The sequence below is a fragment of the Mytilus trossulus genome, chromosome 2 (genome assembly GCF_036588685.1).
Source record: "Mytilus trossulus isolate FHL-02 chromosome 2, PNRI_Mtr1.1.1.hap1, whole genome shotgun sequence".
In the NCBI taxonomy this organism is placed as follows: Eukaryota; Metazoa; Mollusca; class Bivalvia; order Mytilida; family Mytilidae; genus Mytilus; species Mytilus trossulus.
In genome coordinates this window covers 83,618,217-83,640,153 of record NC_086374.1, presented here as the reverse complement: position 1 = coordinate 83,640,153, position 21,937 = coordinate 83,618,217, and the positions used below count along the sequence as shown (strand labels likewise).

At 32.5% G+C, this 21,937-nt stretch overlaps 1 protein-coding gene across 1 annotated transcript in view; it reads left to right on the top strand.

Moving 5' to 3' along the window:
* The window catches only part of LOC134708178 (xanthine dehydrogenase/oxidase-like), a 55,819-nt gene that overhangs the window by 20,712 nt on the left and 13,170 nt on the right, over window positions 1-21,937 (top strand). Inside the window, exons 13-25 of the mRNA XM_063568510.1 lie at window positions 333-517; window positions 997-1,147; window positions 3,172-3,364; window positions 4,139-4,317; window positions 5,065-5,184; window positions 5,400-5,621; window positions 6,149-6,212; window positions 7,570-7,639; window positions 8,310-8,397; window positions 11,427-11,513; window positions 13,046-13,234; window positions 15,386-15,531; window positions 20,481-20,562. Of these exons, the coding sequence (XP_063424580.1) occupies window positions 333-517; window positions 997-1,147; window positions 3,172-3,364; window positions 4,139-4,317; window positions 5,065-5,184; window positions 5,400-5,621; window positions 6,149-6,212; window positions 7,570-7,639; window positions 8,310-8,397; window positions 11,427-11,513; window positions 13,046-13,234; window positions 15,386-15,531; window positions 20,481-20,562 (1,776 nt within the window). The remainder of the gene's footprint in view (window positions 1-332; window positions 518-996; window positions 1,148-3,171; window positions 3,365-4,138; window positions 4,318-5,064; window positions 5,185-5,399; window positions 5,622-6,148; window positions 6,213-7,569; window positions 7,640-8,309; window positions 8,398-11,426; window positions 11,514-13,045; window positions 13,235-15,385; window positions 15,532-20,480; window positions 20,563-21,937) is intronic.

Below are 21,937 nucleotides of genomic sequence, written 5' to 3'. Positions count from 1 at the left end.
CATTGGTCAATGTTTAGTTATCTTAGTTAATATTAAGTTTATGTGACAGTCAATTGTAATAAAGCTTTATATTTTAATTTAGGACTAGCAACATAATATCAATGATAAGTAAAGAAGGCGAGACATTTCAGGGTGTGTACTATTGTTATACCCTCTTTAAATCTATATTTCCATCAATGTATACTTTGTTTTTGTTAAACAAGTGTGGTTTTCACTTTCACATCATGATGTGTAACTTATTGATAAGGTTTATGTTTGAGTTCAGATCATAGATAAAAAGCTATGTGCAAACGAATAATTTGATTGAGACTTTAGTATTTTGTTTACTTTAGGAGGACTATGTGAGTTTCTTTAAACAGCCAGGAAGGAGAGGTTTTGACTATGCAGTGTTGAATGCTGGGATATGCATCCAGTTTAAACCAGACAGCCATGTGGTTAAACAGGCCAGAATGTGTTTTGGAAATATCGATAAAAAGCCTGTGTTTGTCAAGTCAGCTGAATCAGAATTAGAAGGAAAGTATGTAAAGTATTTTATTGATGTTTTATGTTTTAATTCTGAATTTTTGAAATAAATAACTTGATTTGCAAAACCATGTCAGTTTTCAGGTTTTTTTTTTTATCAGGTAAGACTTTATCACTATTTGTGCCCTGTTACTGGACATTACAGCTGTTCCAATGCTATTTTACAAAATGGAATGTCTGATGCCACAAAAGAAAAGTGTTTGCTTTATGATGCCACAAAAGAAAAGTGTTTGCTTTATGATGCCACAAAAGAAAAGTGTTTGCTTTATGATGCCAATAGTTTAAGTGTCAAATGTTTTGAGGTCAATTGTTGCAGATATCATAATAAGGACAAAGTTAACTTTTTCAAAAGTTTTCACCATACATAATAATCTGCCTTGAAAACAAAATTCCACATGATGATGAAAAATGGAGATAAAACATAAATCTTCTTTTTTTCTATGACTATATTTTCCTTGTCATTTCATTTTCCAGGAAATGGGAAGATATAGACTTCAGTTCGGTGACTGACAAGTTAATCACAGAGTTATCTAACATAGAGAAAGTAGAAGATTTAAAGTTCAAAACAACATTAGCTGCTAGTTTTCTGTATAAATTTTCTCTACAGATGAACAAAAGTTTGAAGGTAATAAGTGTTCAATTTATCCCAAACCAAAAGCACAACAATTTCAAATCAGAAATTTCATACTTAGGAATCATTATTATTCCTTGGATACAAACCAAACTAAAACCAAGAATTTCAAATCAGAATCCTGGGATACAAAGGAGTAGGTCTGGTAAGGACCAATTTTGGCCTCAAATTTCAGGTTCATCTGACGAAAGATTTTGACCACTTTTTAAACACTTTAGTGTCTATTTCATTTGAATCAATTAGTTTATGCTAAAGATTTTAACTGATTTATTCATTAAAAACGATCCGATTCAAGTTCCATTATGAAAAATCTACCAAATATGCCAAAATGTCAATTTTCAGATGGTTTTTGTCAAAAATGAAAGTGGCCGCTTCCGTGTTCATCCTCAACCTTTATATATGTTATGTATCATCATAAAATACAACTTACGTTTCAATATCAAGGATGAACACGAATGTGGCCACTTTCATTTTACAAGAAAACTGTCTAAAATTTAACTAAAATGCTAGAATTGTGAAGATTTCAGTAACTACACATGACTTAATGGTGCTAGTACCCGATATATGTGCATTGTATTGTCAAAAACAGCCCATATTTATGTAGTAGAAGCATTCTACTGTCTAATGAATAACTAAAAGTTAACAATTTTGTAAAACTGCTATATAATATTTTGGGGCCAAAAAGGGGTCTTACTGGACCTTCTCCTTTCTGTAGATTTCTAATGTAAAGGTTTACCACAAATTAAAATTTTCAATGACATACAAATTATTTTAGATTTATATGCAGACTTTGGCAGAGGAGGGCTGTTTTAATGTGTATTTTGTTTTACCACAAACCAGTCTGCACCCAGGATTTCAAAAGTTCAATAAATATCTGTAATCAGGAAGTCAAAAATTCAGGAAGTCAAAAATTCATGAGCCAGTTAAAAACTATGAACTTACAGGTTCATGAATCACTTATTGTTTTGCTAATGTGTCACCAAAATTAGTTTCCTACCATCAAAGAGGGTGGTAATTCCCTTTACTGTCAGGCGTCAAATAGTTATTTTTGGCTTCCATTAATGTCAAATGGTCATTTTTGGCTACTGCTAGCGCCAAACGGTTATTTATGGCTACCGTTAGCATCAGATTGGTTAAGATTTTATTGTGATTCCCAAAATATCCTTATGGTGGTTCGTCAGATATCTGAAATAACTATCGTTACTGGTTTTTTGGAAAAAAAATAGCGAGATTTGTCAAATTCAGCTGATTATTTTATTGTCTAAAAGAAAATGTACATTTTATCGTCATGCAATAAAAATTAACTTTAACGTCATTTGGCAAAAAAAGGAGTAGGTCCGGTCCGGTCAGGACCGATTTTGGCCTCAAATTTCAGTTTCATCTGACGAAAGATTTTGACCACTTTTTAAACACTTAAGTGTCTATTTCATTTGATTCACTTATTTTTTGTGAAAGATTTTAACTCATTTAGTCATAAAAAACGATCCGTTTCAAGCTAAAATATGAAAAATCTACCAAATATGCGAAAAAATGTCACTTTTCAGATGGTTTTTGTCAAAAATGAAAGTGGCCGCATCCGTGTTCATCCTCAATCTTTATATATGTTATGTATTATCATCAAATACAACTTCCATTTCAATATTTTGGATGAACACGAATGCTGTCACATTCGTTTTACACGGAAACCGTCTAAAATTTAACTAAAATGCTTGAATTTTGATGATTTCAGTAATTTAGCATGACTTAATGGTGCTAGTACTCAATATATGTGCATTGTATTGCCAAAAACTGCCCATTTTTATGTAGCAGAACCATTCTACTATCCAATAAATAACTAAAAGTTTACATTATAACAATTTTGTAAAACTGCAATATTTTGGGGCCAAAAAGGGCTCTTACCGGACTTACTCCATTACCGTTATACATCATGAAGTCTCTTTACTACCCTCATCAAAGTTCTTATCAAGCATTTAGAATTTTAAATATTGCAAATTTATGATTACATTAACAATTTATAGATCCAAGACAAAGATTTAAGGGAAAGCAGTGCTGCAGACAAACTTAAAATAGACCCATCTACTGGTATCCAAATTTATGACGTTCCTGATGATGATGGTAAACATGTTGTATGGAAACCAGTCCCTAATGTTGGATCAGAGTACATTGTAGCTGGAGAAGCTGTATTTATTGATGATATGCCAAAGTTTAGCAGTAAGTCTATTATCATAATAATAATGTAGGGTACTGTAGATTCATTTATTTTTTCGTGTGTACCAATTTTCATCGGTATTTAATTTCTGGGTTTTGGCAAAGTCTGTATGGTATATTCCTTTTTAAGAAATTTGTAACTCATTTAACATTTAAATTTGTGGTTCCTCTGTACCAACAAAATCCACGAAAATTGGTATCCAACCAATAATAATAAATCCACAGTACTAATTTTTGTGGATTTCTTGGGTACAGGTAAGCCCCAAATGTAAATGTTCTGTTGACTAGTATACAGACTGACAAAACTTTGAAATCAAATATTCATGAAAATGCATGTCTTTCTTATTTCTTGAAAACGGCTAACCATGTAAGTAATTGAATTCACAGTACTGCAAGTAGATTCATTTAACACCAGATGGATCAACAAATGTGATGATCTTTTATATGTGTATTATATTTGTTTTTTGGTTTTGTAGTTTTTATAGTTTTTATTTGACACTCCATGGAGGGACATAAAGAATTGTTCACCATCTCTATCTCATATCTGTAGGTAACCTTGCATTAGCCATAACATCTCAACTTGAATTCATGAATGAAGGCATACCACATGTTTATAATGATGAGAACATTGTAAAACATATGCCAAATTAGGGGTTTGACCTAGATTGTTGGGTTCATGAAACATGGAAGTGTGATGGTGTAAGCTGAGCATGAAGTCTAATGCTTTTATCAACAGCATTGAGCATCAAAAATAACTTTGTTTGACCTTGATTGTAGATGAACTATATGCTGCAGTTGTTACCAGTACAAGATCACATGCTAAAATATTGAAAGTGGATGCATCAGAAGCCTTGGCTGTACCAGGAGTGGTAGACTATATCTGTCATAAAGATATTCCAGGGTGTAATAAATTTGGCCTTATGATACATGATACGCCACTCTTTGCTGAAGAAGAAGTAAGTAATAAATTTGGCCTTATGATACATGATAAGCCACTCTTTGCTGAAGAAGAAGTAAGTAATAAATTTGGCCTTATGATACATGATACGCCACTCTTTGCTGAAGAAGAAGTAAGTTATAGTTTGTACAGTTATTTCTCTGATCCTCATTTAAGTTATAGTTTGTTATTTTTTTTTTCAATGTGTCAACAAGATTTTGTCATCATTCCAGGAACATTATAAACTTACTTGGAGATAAAAATCTCAAGTAAATCAATCAATAAATTAGTCATCCTCCTTTTTGATGTAGGTAGAATATTAAATGTTCCATTATTTTTTTCTAAAAAAATAAATAAAAGACAATTAAATGTATATGTATTCAAAGGAGAAGTTTATTATGATAAGACCCCTTTTTGCACCTTGAAATTGAAAACAAAAAGTATCATAAATCCACCAAAAATATCCTTCAGATATTCATAAGACATCATATTGTCTGTCAGATATCAGATAATGAGATTTATATTTTAAAATTTTGTCTCACATATTTGCATTAAGGATTCTATGTTGTTGAATTTAGTGCATATTCTTTGACTTATTTATTTTTTTAGTTTAAACAATATATTTATTGGAATAAATCAAAACATAGTTTACAGTTCTAATATATGAAATAAATAAGATTTAGAAACAAGCAGACATTGCTAAAATTGCTTAAAAAATATGTTGTTTGCCGCTTTTTTGTTTCACTCTATTCTTATATTTATTTAGGTGTTACATTATGGTCAGTTAATTGGAGCAATATTGGCAGACACTAGGGAGATAGCTAGCAAGGCAGCCAAACTTGTCAAGGTGGATTATGAAGATTTGGAGGCTATTTATACCATTGATGTAAGAATATAATTTGTAATTGAAAACATCGCTTAAAAAAACACACAAAAACATTTATCATAGATAAATCATATTATAACTGATTGATAATTTCCTTTCTCAGCGGAGTCGAGATTTTGAAAATTATCGCCTCACCCAATATGAATTTAATTGACCCTACAAATTCTCATATGAGGACAATAGCACACTGTGTAACTAATATTCCTTTGTTTCAGGAAGCCATTGAGAAGAAATCTTTTTATGATCTTGGTTTATCTATTGATGAAGGAGATATGGACAAGGCTATAACTGAAGCAGCAGAGGTCGTGTGTGGAGAAGTAGAGAGCCATGCTCAGGAACATTTCTACCTAGAACCACAAACAGCTCTGGTTGTACCTAAGATCGAACAGAGGGAGATGGATGTTTACTCTGCTACACAAGCTATCAATGAAATACAGGTTAATACATTGTGACTTGGGTGGAAAGTTGTCGTATTAGAACACATACTGTATACCAACTTATTTTCGCGGATACTTTATTTCGTGTTTACCCCTTTCTGATCTACTTCGCAGCGATTTAATTTCATGATACTCTTTACTATTTTATGTAGTTCAATAAGGCAAAATTCAAGTTTTACAAATTCACGACGATTTATATTCGCTTTATTTATCTACTCGTGAAAATTAGTTTGTTAACAGTACCACATCCTATTCATAAATAACACATGTATCTTGTATAGATAAAACAATTTTTGACATGCTTCAGAAAACATTTCTTGCAATCATTTTGAATTTTACTATTTTCTTTCCTGTCTATCATATTATTTCTCTTCACTAAAACGGAAAATATTAATATATGCATTGGATAAGTGGCTACTTACAGGTAATTTTAACGTTTTCTATTCAGTTTTTTTTATATTTCTCTACTGATGAGCTGCCCTCTAGTTAAAATGAGGTTTGAAAACAACTCTCTTTCTTTTCTGCAGACTGAGATATCAAGCATGCTGTTGATTCCTAGAAACAGAATAAATGTCAGAGTCAGGAGAATTGGTAAGTATCCTCTGATGAGTAGGGGACTCAGTGGCTATAAGGTTATTGTGGCTGTATAGACAATGTTGTTATAAGGTCTTGGTTTCTGTTTGATGTAGGTGACTTTGAGGGCCTTATATGCCTGACCTAGCAGCAATGTGTTTTTCAGTCTGTGTGTCTGTTCGTTTTTTTGTCATTTTATAGCTTGCTGTTCGGTGTGAGCCAAGGCTCTTTGTTGAAGGCTGTAATTAACCAATAATGGTTTACTTTTTACAAAATGTAACTTTGATAGAGAGTTGTTGCATTGACACTCATACCACATCTTCTTATATTTAACTGGTTGCAGTATTGATAAGAAGGATGTATGGACTAAGTGCCTTTAAGGTCTTGATGTTTGTTCAGTCTATATTGCTGTGTGGTCTAGGTAGATGTGTGATACAGGGGATATAGGCTCCAGATGGCTGAAAGGTCAAGGTAGATTTATTCTCTAGATGGCTGTCAGGTCTTAAGGTAGATATGTTTTAAATGGCTGAAAGGTCAAGATGGATTTATGTTGAAGGCAGCTGCATGATCTAGGTTGCTGTGTGGACTAGATGGCTGTATTGCCTAGGCAGTGTGTGATCCAGTTGGCTGTGTGTTCAGGTTGTTGTATGGTCTAGGCAGTGTGTGGTCCAGTTGGCTGTATGTTCAGGTGGTTGTATGGTCTAGATTACTGTATCATCTAGGTAGAGTTTAATAAGGTCTGGATGGCTGTATGGTCTTAATGACTACATAGCCAAGACAACTGTATTATATGGTCTACATACTTAGGTGGTTGTGTTGTGCAGGTTGCTGTATGGTCTAGATGATTGTATTGTCTAGGTCAATTAAAGTTCTAGATTGCTGTATGGTCTAGATTCATGAATGCATATATATGCATGACATAGGTGGCTGTATACGGTTTTCATAGCACTTGTGAAATGATTTAAGTCATAAATATTTTCTGCTAGGTATCCTGGATACCAAAAAAAAACGTGAAGTCAATCACATAAAACACTTCTGAAAAGAAAAAAAAGGCCTAGATATAACAGCCAAATTTATACTTTAGCTAGTTGGAATTTCAACCTTTGGTTGAAGTGCAAGACTTAAGCTTTAGTACTTAATTTATAAAAACAAATATTATTAGAACAGGTCACATCAAATACTTTTATTTGTACTTGTTTAAATAATATGAGTGTATGTTTGAAGGAGGAGCTTATATTTTTACTTGTTTAAATGATAAGAGTGTATGCTTGAAGGAGGAACCTTTTTTGTACATGTTTAAATGATATGAGTGTATGTTTTCAGGAGGAGCTAGTTTATTTGTACTTGTTTAAATGATATGAGTGTATGTTTTCAGGAGGAGCTTTTGGAGGGAAAGCTTTTGAAGCCTTACTGCCATCAGGGGTAGCAGCTGTGGCTGCATTGAAGTAAGTTTTGGTTTAGAGATTATATAATGAAATAGAGGATTGTGGATTCATGATTAATTATAAAGGGATGCCAATTTTTCTATTGAATTTGTGAATAGAGGCAAGGCACACATTTTCCATAGGCTTGTATGCTGAGGTTGGCAAAACCATGAAATATAGTATCCATTAAAATACAAGTTTCCTCAATCTCGGAAAATTGGTTCTAATGAAAGTAAACGAATACACAGTGATAGTCTTAGGCAATGTTTCTTGCAACAGTACTTTGTTGTAAAATTTCTATATCTGTTTATTTATGTTAATTATATGGAATTAAAGGGATGTTCAGTGCTTTTTGATTTTCTTGATATAACCTTGATGAAATTTATACTTGAACTGTTATAGTATTTCTTGAAGTAAGATTTTTTCATCTTTGAATCAGATTATGGAAAATATGTATGACTTTCATTTAAAATATATTGTGAAGGTAGCTATGAATATGAACAAGTGGTGGATTTCACAAAAGAACTTTTGACTAAGATTGATTGTAAAGTCATGAACAATTCAATATCAATCTTAGTGATTAGTATTTTCGTGAAACTGACCTCTGATCCTTATGTGATTTTAGTGTTTATATAGTTAGTGTTAAGTATCAGTACAATTTCTTAACATATTATTCTAATCCTTACTGTAGAACAAAACGACCAGTAAGAATAGTGTTTGATAGAGCTCTTGATATGAGAACAACAGGAAAAAGACACCCTATAAAGACATGGTTTAAGGTAAATACTTGAACAGGGCAAAAAAAAACATCCTATAAAGACATGGTTTAAAGTAAATACTTGTACAGGGCAAAAAAAAACATCCTATAAAGACATGGTTTAAGGTAAATACTTGTACAGAGCAAAACAAAAAACATCCTATAAAGACATGGTTTAAAGTAAATACTTGTACAGGGCAAAACAAAAAACACCCCACAAAGCTCTGGTTTAAGGTAAATACTTGTACAGGGCAAAAAAGGACATCCTATAAAGACATGGTTTAAGGTAAGTACTTGTACAGAGCAAAACAAAAAACATCCTATAAAGACATGGTTTAAGGTAAATACTTGTACAGAGCAAAACAAAAAACATCCTATAAAGACATGGTTTAAGGTAAATACTTGTACAGAGCAAAACAAAAAACACCCCACAAAGCTCTGGTTTAAGGTAAATACTTGTACAGGGCAAAAAAGGACATCCTATAAAGACATGGTTTAAGGTAAGTACTTGTACAGGGCAAAAAAGACATCCTATAAAGAAATGGTTTAAGGTAAATACTTGTATAGAGCAACGAAAAAAGACACCCTATAAAGACAGGTTAAAGGTGAGTACTTGTACAGGGCAAAAAAAAAAGACACCCTTTAAAGACATGGTTTAAGGTAAATACTTGTACAGGGCAAAAAAAGACATCCTATAAAGACATGGTTTAAAGTAAATACTTGTACAGGGCAAAAAAAAACATTCTATAAAGACATGGTTTAAGTTAAATACTTCTACAAGGCAAAAAAAACATCCTATAAAGACATGGTTTAAGGTAAGTACTTGTACAGGGCAAACAAAACATCCTATAAAGACAGGTTTAAAGTAAGTACTTGTACAGGGCAAACAAAGACACCCTATAAAGACAGGTTTAAAGTAAGTATTTGTACAGGGCAAAAAAAACATCCTATAAAGACATGGTTTAAGGTAAGTACTTGTACAGGGCAAAAAAAGACACCCTATAAAGACAGGTTTAAAGTAAGTACTTTTACAGGACAAAACATTCTATAAAGACATGGTTTAAGGTAAATACTTGTACAGGGCAAAAAAAACATCCTATAAAGACAGGTTTAAGGTAAGTACTTGTATAGGGCAAAAAAAGACACCCTATAAAGACATGGTTTAAGGTAAGTACTTCTACAAGGCAAAAAAGACACCCTATAAAGACATAGTTTAAGGTAAGTACTTGTACAGGGCAAAAAAAGACACCCTATAAAGACATGTTATAAGGTAAATACTTGTACAGGGCAAAAAAAAAGACACCCTATAAAGACAGGTTTAAGGTAAGTACTTGTACAGGGCAAAAAAAGACACCCTATAAAGACAGGTTTAAGGTAAGTACTTGTACAGGGCAAAAAAAGACACCCTTTAAAGACATGGTTTAAGGTAAGTATTTGTACAGGGCAAAAAAAGACACCCTATAAAGACAGGTTTAAGGTAAGTACTTGTACAGGGCAAAAAAAGACACCCTATAAAGACATGGTTTAAGGTAAGTATTTGTACAGGGCAAAAAAAGACACCCTATAAAGACAGGTTTAAGGTAAGTACTTGTACAGGGCAAAAAAAGACACCCTATAAAGACATGGTTTAAGGTAAGTATTTGTACAGGGCAACTTGAAGTTTGAAACTCTCTAGAATACTGTACGTGCTAGCACTCATGTGAAGATCATTTGATATCAATATAATAAATCTATTGCATACATTTTTATAATTTATTCATGAAGGGGTGAAGTGCTGAAGTTAAAATTAGAGAATTGTGATATGTTTTTGTACGACCGCAAAATTTGAAAATTGCTATCACGTTGGCGTCGTCGTCGTTGTCGTCGTCGTCCGAATACTTTTAGTTTTCACACTCTAACTTTAGTAAAAGTAAATAGAAATCTATCTGGGATGGGTTCAATTTTTCTCATTTGAAATTTCATAAATAAAAAGATAATTTCTTCAAACATTTTTTTGAGAGGATTAATATTCTACAGCATAGTGAATTGCTCAAAGGCAAAGCAAAAATTTTAAGTTCATTAGACCACATTCATTCTGTGTCAGAAACCTATGCTGTGTCAACTTTTTAATCACAATCCAAATTTAGAGCTGAATCCAGCTTGAATGTTGTGTCCATACCTGCCCCAACCGTTCAGGGTTCAACCCCATGCGGTCGTATAAAGCTGCGCCCTGCGGAGCATCTGGTTAAGATTGCTGCTACTTTTGGTAAGCATATTTATGGTGGCAAAAACTTTGAATTTTGCTATAGGAATATGGAAGGACAGGTATATACAGTGACCTATAGTTGTTAATGTCTGTGTCATTTTGGTCTCATGTGGACAGTTGTCTCATTGGAAATCATACCACATCTTCTTTTTTATATATATGTTAATGACAATGTCTTATCCAATGATAACATGTCCATCAGGCAAAAATGTTACACAGTTTTGTTATAGTGTAACAATATCTTTATTGCATATATGCTGTAACAACATACTAAGTTTACAGATTATATAACAAAGTATCTCTCATGTTATAAAAAAAGAAGATGTGGTATGATTGCCAATGAGACAACTGTCCACAAGATACCAAAATGACACATACATTAACAACTATAGGTCACTGTACGGCCTTCAACAATGACCAAAGCCCATACTGCATAGTCAGCTATAAAAGGCCCTGATATGAAAATGTAAAACAATTCAAAGGAGAGAACTAACGGCCTTATTTATATAAAAAAAAAATGAACGAAAAACAAATATGTAACACATAAACAAACAACAATTACTGAATCACAGTAATCCTAATAGGGAAGCACTAGTTGCATTTGGCAAGATATAACTTCTTCATAATATTAGTATCTATAATATAATTAATTCCACAAATATATTTAATAAATTATTTTGAATACACATAAAGATCTTTTTTTTTTTTTTATAACTAAAGTTTTCTGGAATTGACACTGCTGCTTTAGCAAACATGTTCACAATTTGATGTAAACCGTATCTAATGATGCAATGATGTCGTTTTAGGCTGCAGTTACAAAAGAGGGCAAGCTACTTGGATTAGAACTGAAAGTTTATTTAAATGCAGGGTGGAATCTTGGCCTGAGCTTTTTTGTAAGTAGTAAAATGTTATATATTTAAACGTATACAAAAACATTAGGCTATAGATTCTTCATACCAAAAGTCTCCTGTTTAATAAGGATTGTTTTTACAAAAGATGACAGTTTGACTGCCAGCTGATCAGTCCAAAAGAGATGACATTCAAATGATCAATTATTGAAAAGCTTCAGTCAAGCATTTAAACTTTCTTGTGCAATAATATAAATTATTATACCTTACATATATTTTAAACAATTCTATTGGGTGAAACGTTATCACGTGACATGGAATCAGTTGTTTTTCATTCAATTGCAAGGAAGTACTAATAACCCTAAAAAATTCCACCAGGAATGAATAACCCTATTATTCACCGGCGAATAACCTTTTGAGATTGTTGATTTGTACTTGAGTTATCTCCCATGATTATGACGTCACAGACATAAATAAACAAAATGGCAGCGCTCTCGTTACACTTGAAGCTCACCGAGAGACAAAGAAGAAGAAGAGACGACGAAATAAGGCATTAGACATGAATAGAGTGCCAGCAGCTGATGATAGTTCTTATAGAGTAACGGTCCTTTTTAGGGCCATCAATATTTTACAAAAAGATTCTACTGTTGTTGTACATTCTAGAAATTCTAGAACACAAATTTTTTTTTCAACTGATGTCAACTTGTCTTTGACTTTGTTATGTAAAAGTATAGAAAGTTTTAAAAAGGCCTTTCCATTGTTAGCTCGGTATAATAAATCAATGGTGGCCCCTTAGAATCGATGAATACCCAAAATTGTCGACCCTTGAAAGTTATTTCACTTCATGCTGCGCCCTCATTGAAATAACCTTCTCGTGTTGAAATTTTGGATATTCACCTCTACAACGGGCCATAATTGTATATTGATTACTGTGGATTCATTATTATTCGTTGGATACCAATTTTCGTGGATTTCGTGGGAACAAGTGTACATTGAAATTAAATGTTCAACAAATAGCAATTTTTCTATAGGCTTGTATTTAGACTTGGTCAAAACCACGAAATTAAATATCCACAAACGTGTAAGTTTTTCTTAATCCACGAAAATTGGTACCCACGAAAATAATGAATCCACAGTATTAAGAAGTCATGTAAGTGGTTTGTTTGCAGCAAGCCAGCAACCTCACCATTGTCCTATCTGAATATAAGATTACACATAAGTATGAATGAACGATATTTGGGAAGAGTAAACTCTCCCACAGTTTAGTCAAGGTTTCCGGCATTTCTCCAATTTCTAGAGTAAATTTTCATAGTTTAACATGCTCCCTATGGCTAGCATGTGAAAAAAGTAAAATCAAATCTCTGAGAAGATACATAATTTTGACATCTGAGAATTTAATGCATGCAGGATAATATTTTTCAAAAGCGTATGCCAAAACATTGTGATTGGTTTGAATTGTTGCAAACAATGGAAATTAAACCAATGATGAACATTACTGTCATTTTGGAATACATACAATGGAATAATCCATAGTTCTTTCATTCTGAAAGGGCTAATTGATTATTGTATAATTTTAGGTTTTGATGTGTGCCTTACCATACAATTCCCCTTACAAAATACCTGTTGCCAGGATGAATGGTATTCTGTGTCGAACAAACTCCCCATCAAATACTGCTTTTAGAGGTTTTGGACATCCACAGAAGTTATTTTATATGGAGACTATAATGAGAGCCATCAGCCACAAGCTTGGACTGTCAGTGGATAAGGTAAATATATAAAATTGAAAATAAAGACAAGAACTTAATAGAATTATGTCAATGTGTGAACTTAGAAAAAAATATAGAGTGGGGTTGCACACAGAATATTAAGCATCTTCTGTTATGCATTTATAAGTCTCCATTTAAGTCAAGACTCAGTCACTAATTGTATGAAATATGATGTGACACTAAGGGTACTATAAACCAACTTATTTTCGCGGATACTTTATTTCGCATTTTACACTTTCAAGTCTATTCTCAGATATATCATTTTGCGATTTTCTCATTTCTAGATATAGTTTAATAAGGAAAGATCTAAGTTTTACATATTCGTGACGATTTATATTCGCGTTATTTTTTTACTTGCGACAGTCGCGAAAATAAATCGCTAGCGAAAATAAGTTGGTTTACAGTAAATCTTCAGATCAGACTTAGCCTCAATGGGTAAATCATCAATATCAGATAATAATTAATTTGGATGTAACACATCTTCTGATTGGCTGATATTGTTTTGTTTATCAGCTCATAGACATAATTTTGTCATGTGACTGTGACGTCTTTAATGTTTTTTCATGGTTTACTCTGGTTGAAAATGGAATTTAGAATTAAATTATAAGAAATGACTGAAATATTTTTTCAGTCTATTCGAAATAATTTTTAAAATGTGGTGCACTCTTTAAAATAACCCGCTATGCATGTTATTTAGTGTGCACCACATTTTTGATGTTATTTTTTCATAGACAGAAAAATATTACAGTCATTCCTTAAGACAACTATGCTTACAATAGTCTGAAAACGCTTCATTCTTCTTTCAGTTTAAATAAACTTTTGGGATTCTCAGTTTTTTTCATAATGATTCACATCTGGAGGTAGCCATTTCATTAGTTGATATAAAAGTTATTAGAATAGAAAATAGAAAGTGAAAATAAAGTTTTCAGATCGTTCTAAGTGATGCATGTTCACATGATCTGTATTTTAATCGTAATTTCAAAGATGTATTCGTCCAATCAGTAACAGAAGGTATTATTGTTGTATTGTTATCTTGTCAAGCACTGTTTCTCAATCCTGGTATCTATGATGAGTATATTCACCAAGCATCGGGAAATGGTCATATATGCCAGTCATGACTGATTTGGAAACTCAAAAGTCCTAAATGAATTGTTGGGATTTCGGTCTATTTTTTTTTTACAGAAATAATTTTGGTCATTTCTTAGAGATTGTTTTTCTTAATCTCGATTTTGAACTTATTTTTTATTTTGTTATCCATTTCCTGTAATAAAACTGCCACTCCAGTATAGTGTTATAATCCTGAGGGCCCTCCTTATAAATTTTGTTATGCCTCAGGGGAATATTGGCTAATGATCGCTAATCTCATAACCTGTGTTTTTAATTCACAACTGACCAGCTCAGAACTAAATTGTAAAGTAAAATTCCATAATAACTGTCTTCATTATTTAATTATTTTTCAGCTAAGACAATTTCTATTCTGATTTAAAATTAAATTTAAACTTGATTTAATTTACTTAGAAAAAAAGTATTTTTTCACAACACACATCTTACAACTTCTGACTATGTAATATGCATGCTTGATATTCTCTTCCGCAGATTAGACACTAAATCATAAATTTAAAATGATTTCATGCTAAATAAAGCAAGTGCAACTATTTTCATTAATATTATTACACTTTTAAAGACAAAATATTAAAAAGTTGATGATTTCCTGTGAATTTGATAAACAATCTAATCCTGGAAATGAGTCCTGAATTTTCGTTTTGGTATTGTCACATTACATCCGGTTTGAATTTCGACTTCAGAATTGAAAGAAACTCAAGTGATGAGTGAGAAAATTATCATTTTGAGTCATTAAAATCATTTCAATCTTAAAACTGTTGCCTTCCCTTAATTGCTCATGGTCGATTTTAAGAAAATGGTAGGACTATAATTAAATCATGAAGTAAATGCAATGCAACAGTGAAACAAGTTTGTTGATGCTACGAGTATGAGCATACTCATGCAGTTATGAGATTTTGACAATCTTTTTTTGATAAGGGGCACCAACTTTTAAGTTATATGAAAATGACCAAAATTAGGTGAAAAAATTTCCGGATCGTTGATATTCACATATTGTGGTAACTATTTTCTTTCTCTTTTTTTGTAAAGGTGAAGGAGATAAACTTTGTAAATGAAGGTGATACTATTTTAGCCAATATGAAGTTAGAAGGGATATTTTTACATCAATGCTGGAATCGGTGTAAAGAACAAGCAGATTATGACACCAGGGTGAAAGAAATAGAAAAATTTAACAGGTTGGTAAATATTTCATCTGTACCTCATGATGTTCAAGAAAAGTTATAAATTGTAAATAAATCTTTTGAATTTTAAAATGAATTAGTGAAAGTCTTTTTAATCTTGTTGATACAAGATTGTTTATCCAAGAAAGCAATAAACAGTTTATTTGATCTTGGATTGATTAAATGCAATTCATCCTCCTTCACCTCTTTATTAATCACTAAGTATTTAATATATAAGGTAAGTAATTGTGTTATTCATTTATTCATCACTAAGTATTTAATATATTAGGTAAGTGATTGTGTTATTCATTTATTCATCACTAAGTATTTAATATATTAGGTAAGTGATTGTGTTATTCATTTATTCATCACTACGTATTTAATATATTAGGTAAGTGATTGTGTTATTATACCCCCGCTTTAAAAAAGGGGGGGTATACTGTTTAACCTCTGTCTGGCCGTCCGTCCGTCAGTCAGTCCGTCCCATGTAACTTTCGTCACATTTTTCTCAGGAACTACAATACAAGGATTTCTGAAATTTGGTTTCAGGGTTTATCTAAGTCAGCTTTACCGTGTGATGCGTTTTCAGATTGATCACTTGACATCTTCCTGTTTACCAAACACTTGTATGATTTAACACATGATAGCCAAGTTGAAAATTTTCGTCACATTTTTCTCAGGAACTACAATACAAGGATTTCTGAAATATGGTTTCAGAATTTATATAAGTCAGCTATACCGTGTGATGCGTTTTCAGATTCTTTATTCGACAACTTCCTGTTTACCTAACACTTGCATATTTTTACACTATTAATATTATCCACTTGCGGCGGGGGTATCATCAGTGAGCAGTAGCTCGCAGTTTCACTTGTTCATTTATTTATCACTAAGTATTTAATATATTAGGTAAGTGATTGTGTTATTCATCTATTCATCACTAAGTATTTTTATATTAGGAAAGTGATTGTTTTATTAGCTCACCTGGCCTAAAAGGCCAAGTGAGCTTTTCTCATCACTTGGCGTCCGTCGTCTGTCATCGTCTGTCGTAGTAAACTTTTACAAAAATCTTCTCTAAAACTACTGGGCCAAATTAAACCAAACTTGGCCATAATCATCATTGATGTATCTAGTTTTAAAAGTGTGTTTTGTGACCCGGCCAACCACCCATGATGGCCGCCATGGCTAAAAATAGAACATAGGGGTAAATGCAGTTTTTGGCTTATAACTCAAAAACCAAAGCATTTAGAGCAAATCTGACAAGGGGTAAATTTGTTTATCAGGTCTAAATGTATCTGCCCTGACATTTTCAGATGAATCAGACAACCCAATGTTGGGTTGCTGCCCCTTAATTGGTAATTTTAAGAAAATTTTGCTGTTTTTGGTTATTATCTTGAATATTATTATAGATGGAGATAAACTGTAAATAGCAATAATGTTCAGCAAAGTAAGATTTACAAATAAGTCAACATGACCAAAATGGTCAGTTGACCCGTTTAGGAGTTATTGCCCTTTATAGCCAATTTTTAACCATTTTTCGTAAATCTCCATGATCTTTTACAAAAATCTTCTCCTCTGAAACTACCAGGCCAAATTAATCCAAACCTGGCCACAATCATGTTTGGGGTATTAGGTTTAAAAAATGTGTCTGGTGACCCATCATCAAACCAAGATGGCCACCACGGCTAAAAATAGAACATAGAGGTTAAATGCAGTTTTTGGTAATTACTCGAAAACCAAAGCATTTAGAGCAAATCTGACAAGGGGTAAAATTGTTTATCTGGTCAAGATCTATCTGCTGTAAAATTTTAAGATGAGTGGGACAACCTGTTGTTGGGTTGCTGCCCCTAAATTGGTAATTTTAAGGAAATTTTGCTGTTTTGGGTTATTATCTTGAATATTATTATAGATAGAGATAAACTGTAAACAGCAATAATGTACAGCAATTTACGACTCAAAAATAAGTCAACAGGACCAAAATGGTCAATTGACCCCCTAAGAAGTTATTGTCCTCTATTATCAATTTTTAACAACTTTCATAAAATTTGTAAATTTTTACTAACATTTTCCACTGAAACTACACGGACATGTTCATTATAGATAGAGATAACCGTAAGCAGCAAGACTTCAGTAAAGTAAGATGTACAAACACATCACAATCACCTAAACACAATTTTGTCATGAAATGTCTGCTTCCTTTGTTAAAACAAGGACTTATATAGATCTATATAAGTCCCTGGTTAAAATCACATATACCAAGGTGAGCGACACAGGCTCTTTAGAGCCTCTAGTTCATTTATTCATCACTTAGTATTTAATATATTAGGTAAGTGATTGTGTTATTCATTTATTCATCACTAAGTATTTAATATATTAGGTAAGTGATTGTGTTATTCATTTATTCATCACTAAGTATTTAATATATTAGGTAAGTGATTGTGTTATTCATTTATTCATCACTAAGTATTTAATATATTAGGTAAGTGATTGTGTTATTTATTTATTCATCACTAAGTATTTAATATATTAGGTAAGTGATTGTGTTATTCATTTATTAATCACTAAGTATTTAATATCTTAGGTAAGTGATTGTGTTATTCATTTATTCATCACTAAGTATTTAATATATTAGGTAAGTGATTGTGTTATTATACCCCCGCTTTAAGAAAGGGGGGGTATACTGTTTAACCTCTGTCTGGCCGTCCATCCGTCCGTCAGTCAGTCCGTCCCATGAAACTTTCGTCACATTTTTCTCAGGAACTACAATACAAGGATTTCTGAAATTTGGTTTCAGGGTTTATCTAAGTCAGCTTTACCGTGTGATGCGTTTTCAGATTGATCACTTGACATCTTCCTGTTTACTGAACACTTATGATTTAACACATGATAGCCAAGTTGAAAATTTTCGTCACATTTTTCTCAGGAACTACAATACAAGGATTTCTGAAATTTGGTTTCATAATTTATATAAGTCAGCTATACCGTGTGATGCGTTTTCAGATTCTTTATTCGACAACTTCCTGTTTACCGAACACTTGCATATTTTTACACTATTAATATTATCCACTTGCGGCGGGGGTATCATCAGTGAGCAGTAGCTCGCAGTTTCACTTGTTCATTTATTTATCACTAAGTATTTAATATATTAGGTAAGTGATTGTGTTATTCATCTATTCATCACTAAGTATTTTTATATTAGGAAAGTGATTGTTTTATTAGCTCACCTGGCCTAAAAGGCCAAGTGAGCTTTTCTCATCACTTGGCGTCCGTCGTCTGTTGTCGTCCGTCGTAGTTAACTTTTACAAAAATCTTCTCTAAAACTACTGGGCCAAATTAAACCAAACTTGGCCATAATCATCATTGATGTATCTAGTTTTAAAAGTGTGTTTTGTGACCCGGCCAACCACCCATGATGGCCGCCATGGCTAAAAATAGAACATAGGGGTAAATGCAGTTTTTGGCTTATAACTCAAAAACCAAAGCATTTAGAGCAAATCTGACAAGGGGTAAATTTGTTTATCAGGTCAAAATGTATCTGCCCTGACATTTTCAGATGAATCAGACAACCCAATGTTGGGTTGCTGCCCCTTAATTGGTAATTTTAAGAAAATTTTACTGTTTTTGGTTATTATGATTTATCTTGAATATTATTATAGATGGAGATAAACTGTAAATAGCAATAATGTTCAGCAAAGTAAGATTTACAAATAAGTCAACATGACCAAAATGGTCAGTTGACCCGTTTAGGAGTTATTGCCCTTTATAGCCAATTTTTAACCATTTTTCGTAAATCTCCATGACCTTTTTTCAAAAATCTTCTCCTCTGAAACTACCAGGCCAAATTAATCCAAACTTGGCCACAATCATGTTTGGGGTATTAGGTTTAAAAAATGTGTCTGGTGACCCATCATCAAACCAAGATGGCCACCACGGCTAAAAAAAGAACATGGAGGTTAAATGCAGTTTTTGGTAATTACTCGAAAACCAAAGCATTTAGAGCAAATCTGACAAGGGGTAAAATTGTTTATCTGGTCAAGATCTATCTGCTGTAAAATTTTAAGATGAATGGGACAACCTGTTGTTGGGTTGCTGCCCCTAAATTGGTAATTTTAAGGAAATTTTGCTGTTTTGGGTTATTATCTTGAATATTATTATAGATAGAGATAAACTGTAAACAGCAATAATGTACAGCAATTTACGACTCAAAAATAAGTCAACAGGACCAAAATGGTCAAGTGACCCCCTAAGAAGTTATTGTCCTTTATAATCAATTTTTAACAACTTTCATAAAATTTGTAAATTTTTACTAACATTTTCCACTGAAACTACACGGACAAGTTCATTATAGATAGAGATAACTGTAAGCAGCAAGGCTTCAGTAAAGTAAGATGTACAAACACATCACAATCACCTGAACACAATTTTGTCATGAAATGTCTGCTTCCTTTGTTAAAACAAGGACTTATATAGATCTATATAAGTCCCTGGTTAAAATCACATATACCAAGGTGAGCGACACAGGCTCTTTAGAGCCTCTAGTTCATTTATTCATCACTTAGTATCTAATATATTAGGTAAGTGATTGTGTTATTCATTTATTCATCACTAAGTATTTAATATATTAGGTAAGTGATTGTGTTATTCATTTATTCATCACTAAGTATTTAATATATTAGGTAAGTGATTGTGTTATTCATTTATTCATCACTAAGTATTTAATATATTAGGTAAGTGATTGTGTTTTTCATTTATTCATCACTTAGTATTTAATATACATGTATTAGGTAAGTGATTGTGTTATTCATTTATTCATCACTAAGTATTTAATATATTAGGTAAGTGATTGTGTTATTCATTTATTAATCACTAAGTATTTAATATATTAGGTAAGTGATTGTGTTATTCATTTATTCATCACTAAGTATTTAATATATTTGGTAAGTGATTGTGTTATTTATTTTTTATAGGGAGAACAGATGGAAAAAGCGTGGTATTGCTATGACGCCCACTGTTTTCAATTTAGGTTATCCTGCTAATATTATGTTACAGGTAATGTATTTTATCATTATCCTAGAGTATGACAAAGTAGATATAGTTGATACTTTTTGACTTAGGCCAGGATTTTTTAATTTGTTGGTTTACGGTTCCGCCGACCCGATTTTGCCAATTTCCAGAATAAAAAAAGCTTTTCCCATCACTTGCGTCGTCGTCGTCGTTGTCCTGCGTCCGTCGTCGTTAACTTTTACAAAAATTTTCTCCTCTGAAACTACTGGGCCAAATTAAACCAAACTTGGCCACAATCATCATTGATGTATCTAGTTTAAAGTTTGTGTTTAATTACCCGGCCAACCATCCAAGATGGCCGCAATGGCTAAAAAGAGAACATAGGGGTAAAATGCAGTTTTCGGCTTATAACTCAAAAACCAAAGCATTTAGAGCAAATCTGACAAAGGGTAAAGATCTTTATCAGGTCAAGATCTATCTGCCCTGAAATTTTCAGATGAATCAGACAACCCATTGTTGGGTTGCTGCCCCTTAATTGGTAATTTTAAGGAAATTTTACTGTTTTTGGTTATTATCTTGAATATTAGTATAGATGGAGATAAACTGTAAACAGCAATAATGTTCACCATGTTCAGCAAAGTCAGATTTACAAATAAGTCAACATGACCAAAATGGTCAGTTGATCCCTTTAGGAGTTATTGCCCTTTATAGTCAATTTTTAACCATTTTTCGTAAATATCCATGATCTTTTACAAAAATCTTCTCCTCTGAAACTACCGGGCTAAATTAAACCAAACTTGGCCACAATCATCATTGATGTATCTAGTTTAAAGTTTGTGTTTAATTACTTGGCCAACCATCCAAGATGGCCGCCATGGCTAAAAATAGAGCATAGGGGTAAAATGCAGTTTTCGGCTTATAACTCAAAAACCAAAGCATTTAGAGCAAATCTGACAAGGGGTAAAATTGTTTATCAGGTTAAGATCTATATGCCCTGAAATTTTCAGATGAATCAGACAACCCATTGTTGGGTTGCTGCCCCTAAATTGGTAATTTTAAGGAAATTTTACTGTTTTTGGTTATTATCTTAAATATTATTATAGATGGAGATTAACTGTAAACAGCAATAATGTACAGCAATTCAAGACTCAAAAATAAGTCAAATGACCAAAGTGGTCAATTGACCCCTTAAGAAGTTATTGTCCTTTACAATCAGTTTTTAACAATTTTCATAAAATTTGTAAATTTTTACTAACATTTTCCACTGAAACTACACGGACAAGTTCATTATAGGTAGAGATAATTGTTAGCAGCAAGAATGTTCAGTAAAGTAAGATGTACAAACACATCACAATCACCTGAACACAATTTTGTCATGAACTGTCTGCTTCCTTTGTTTAATTCACATATACCAAAGTGA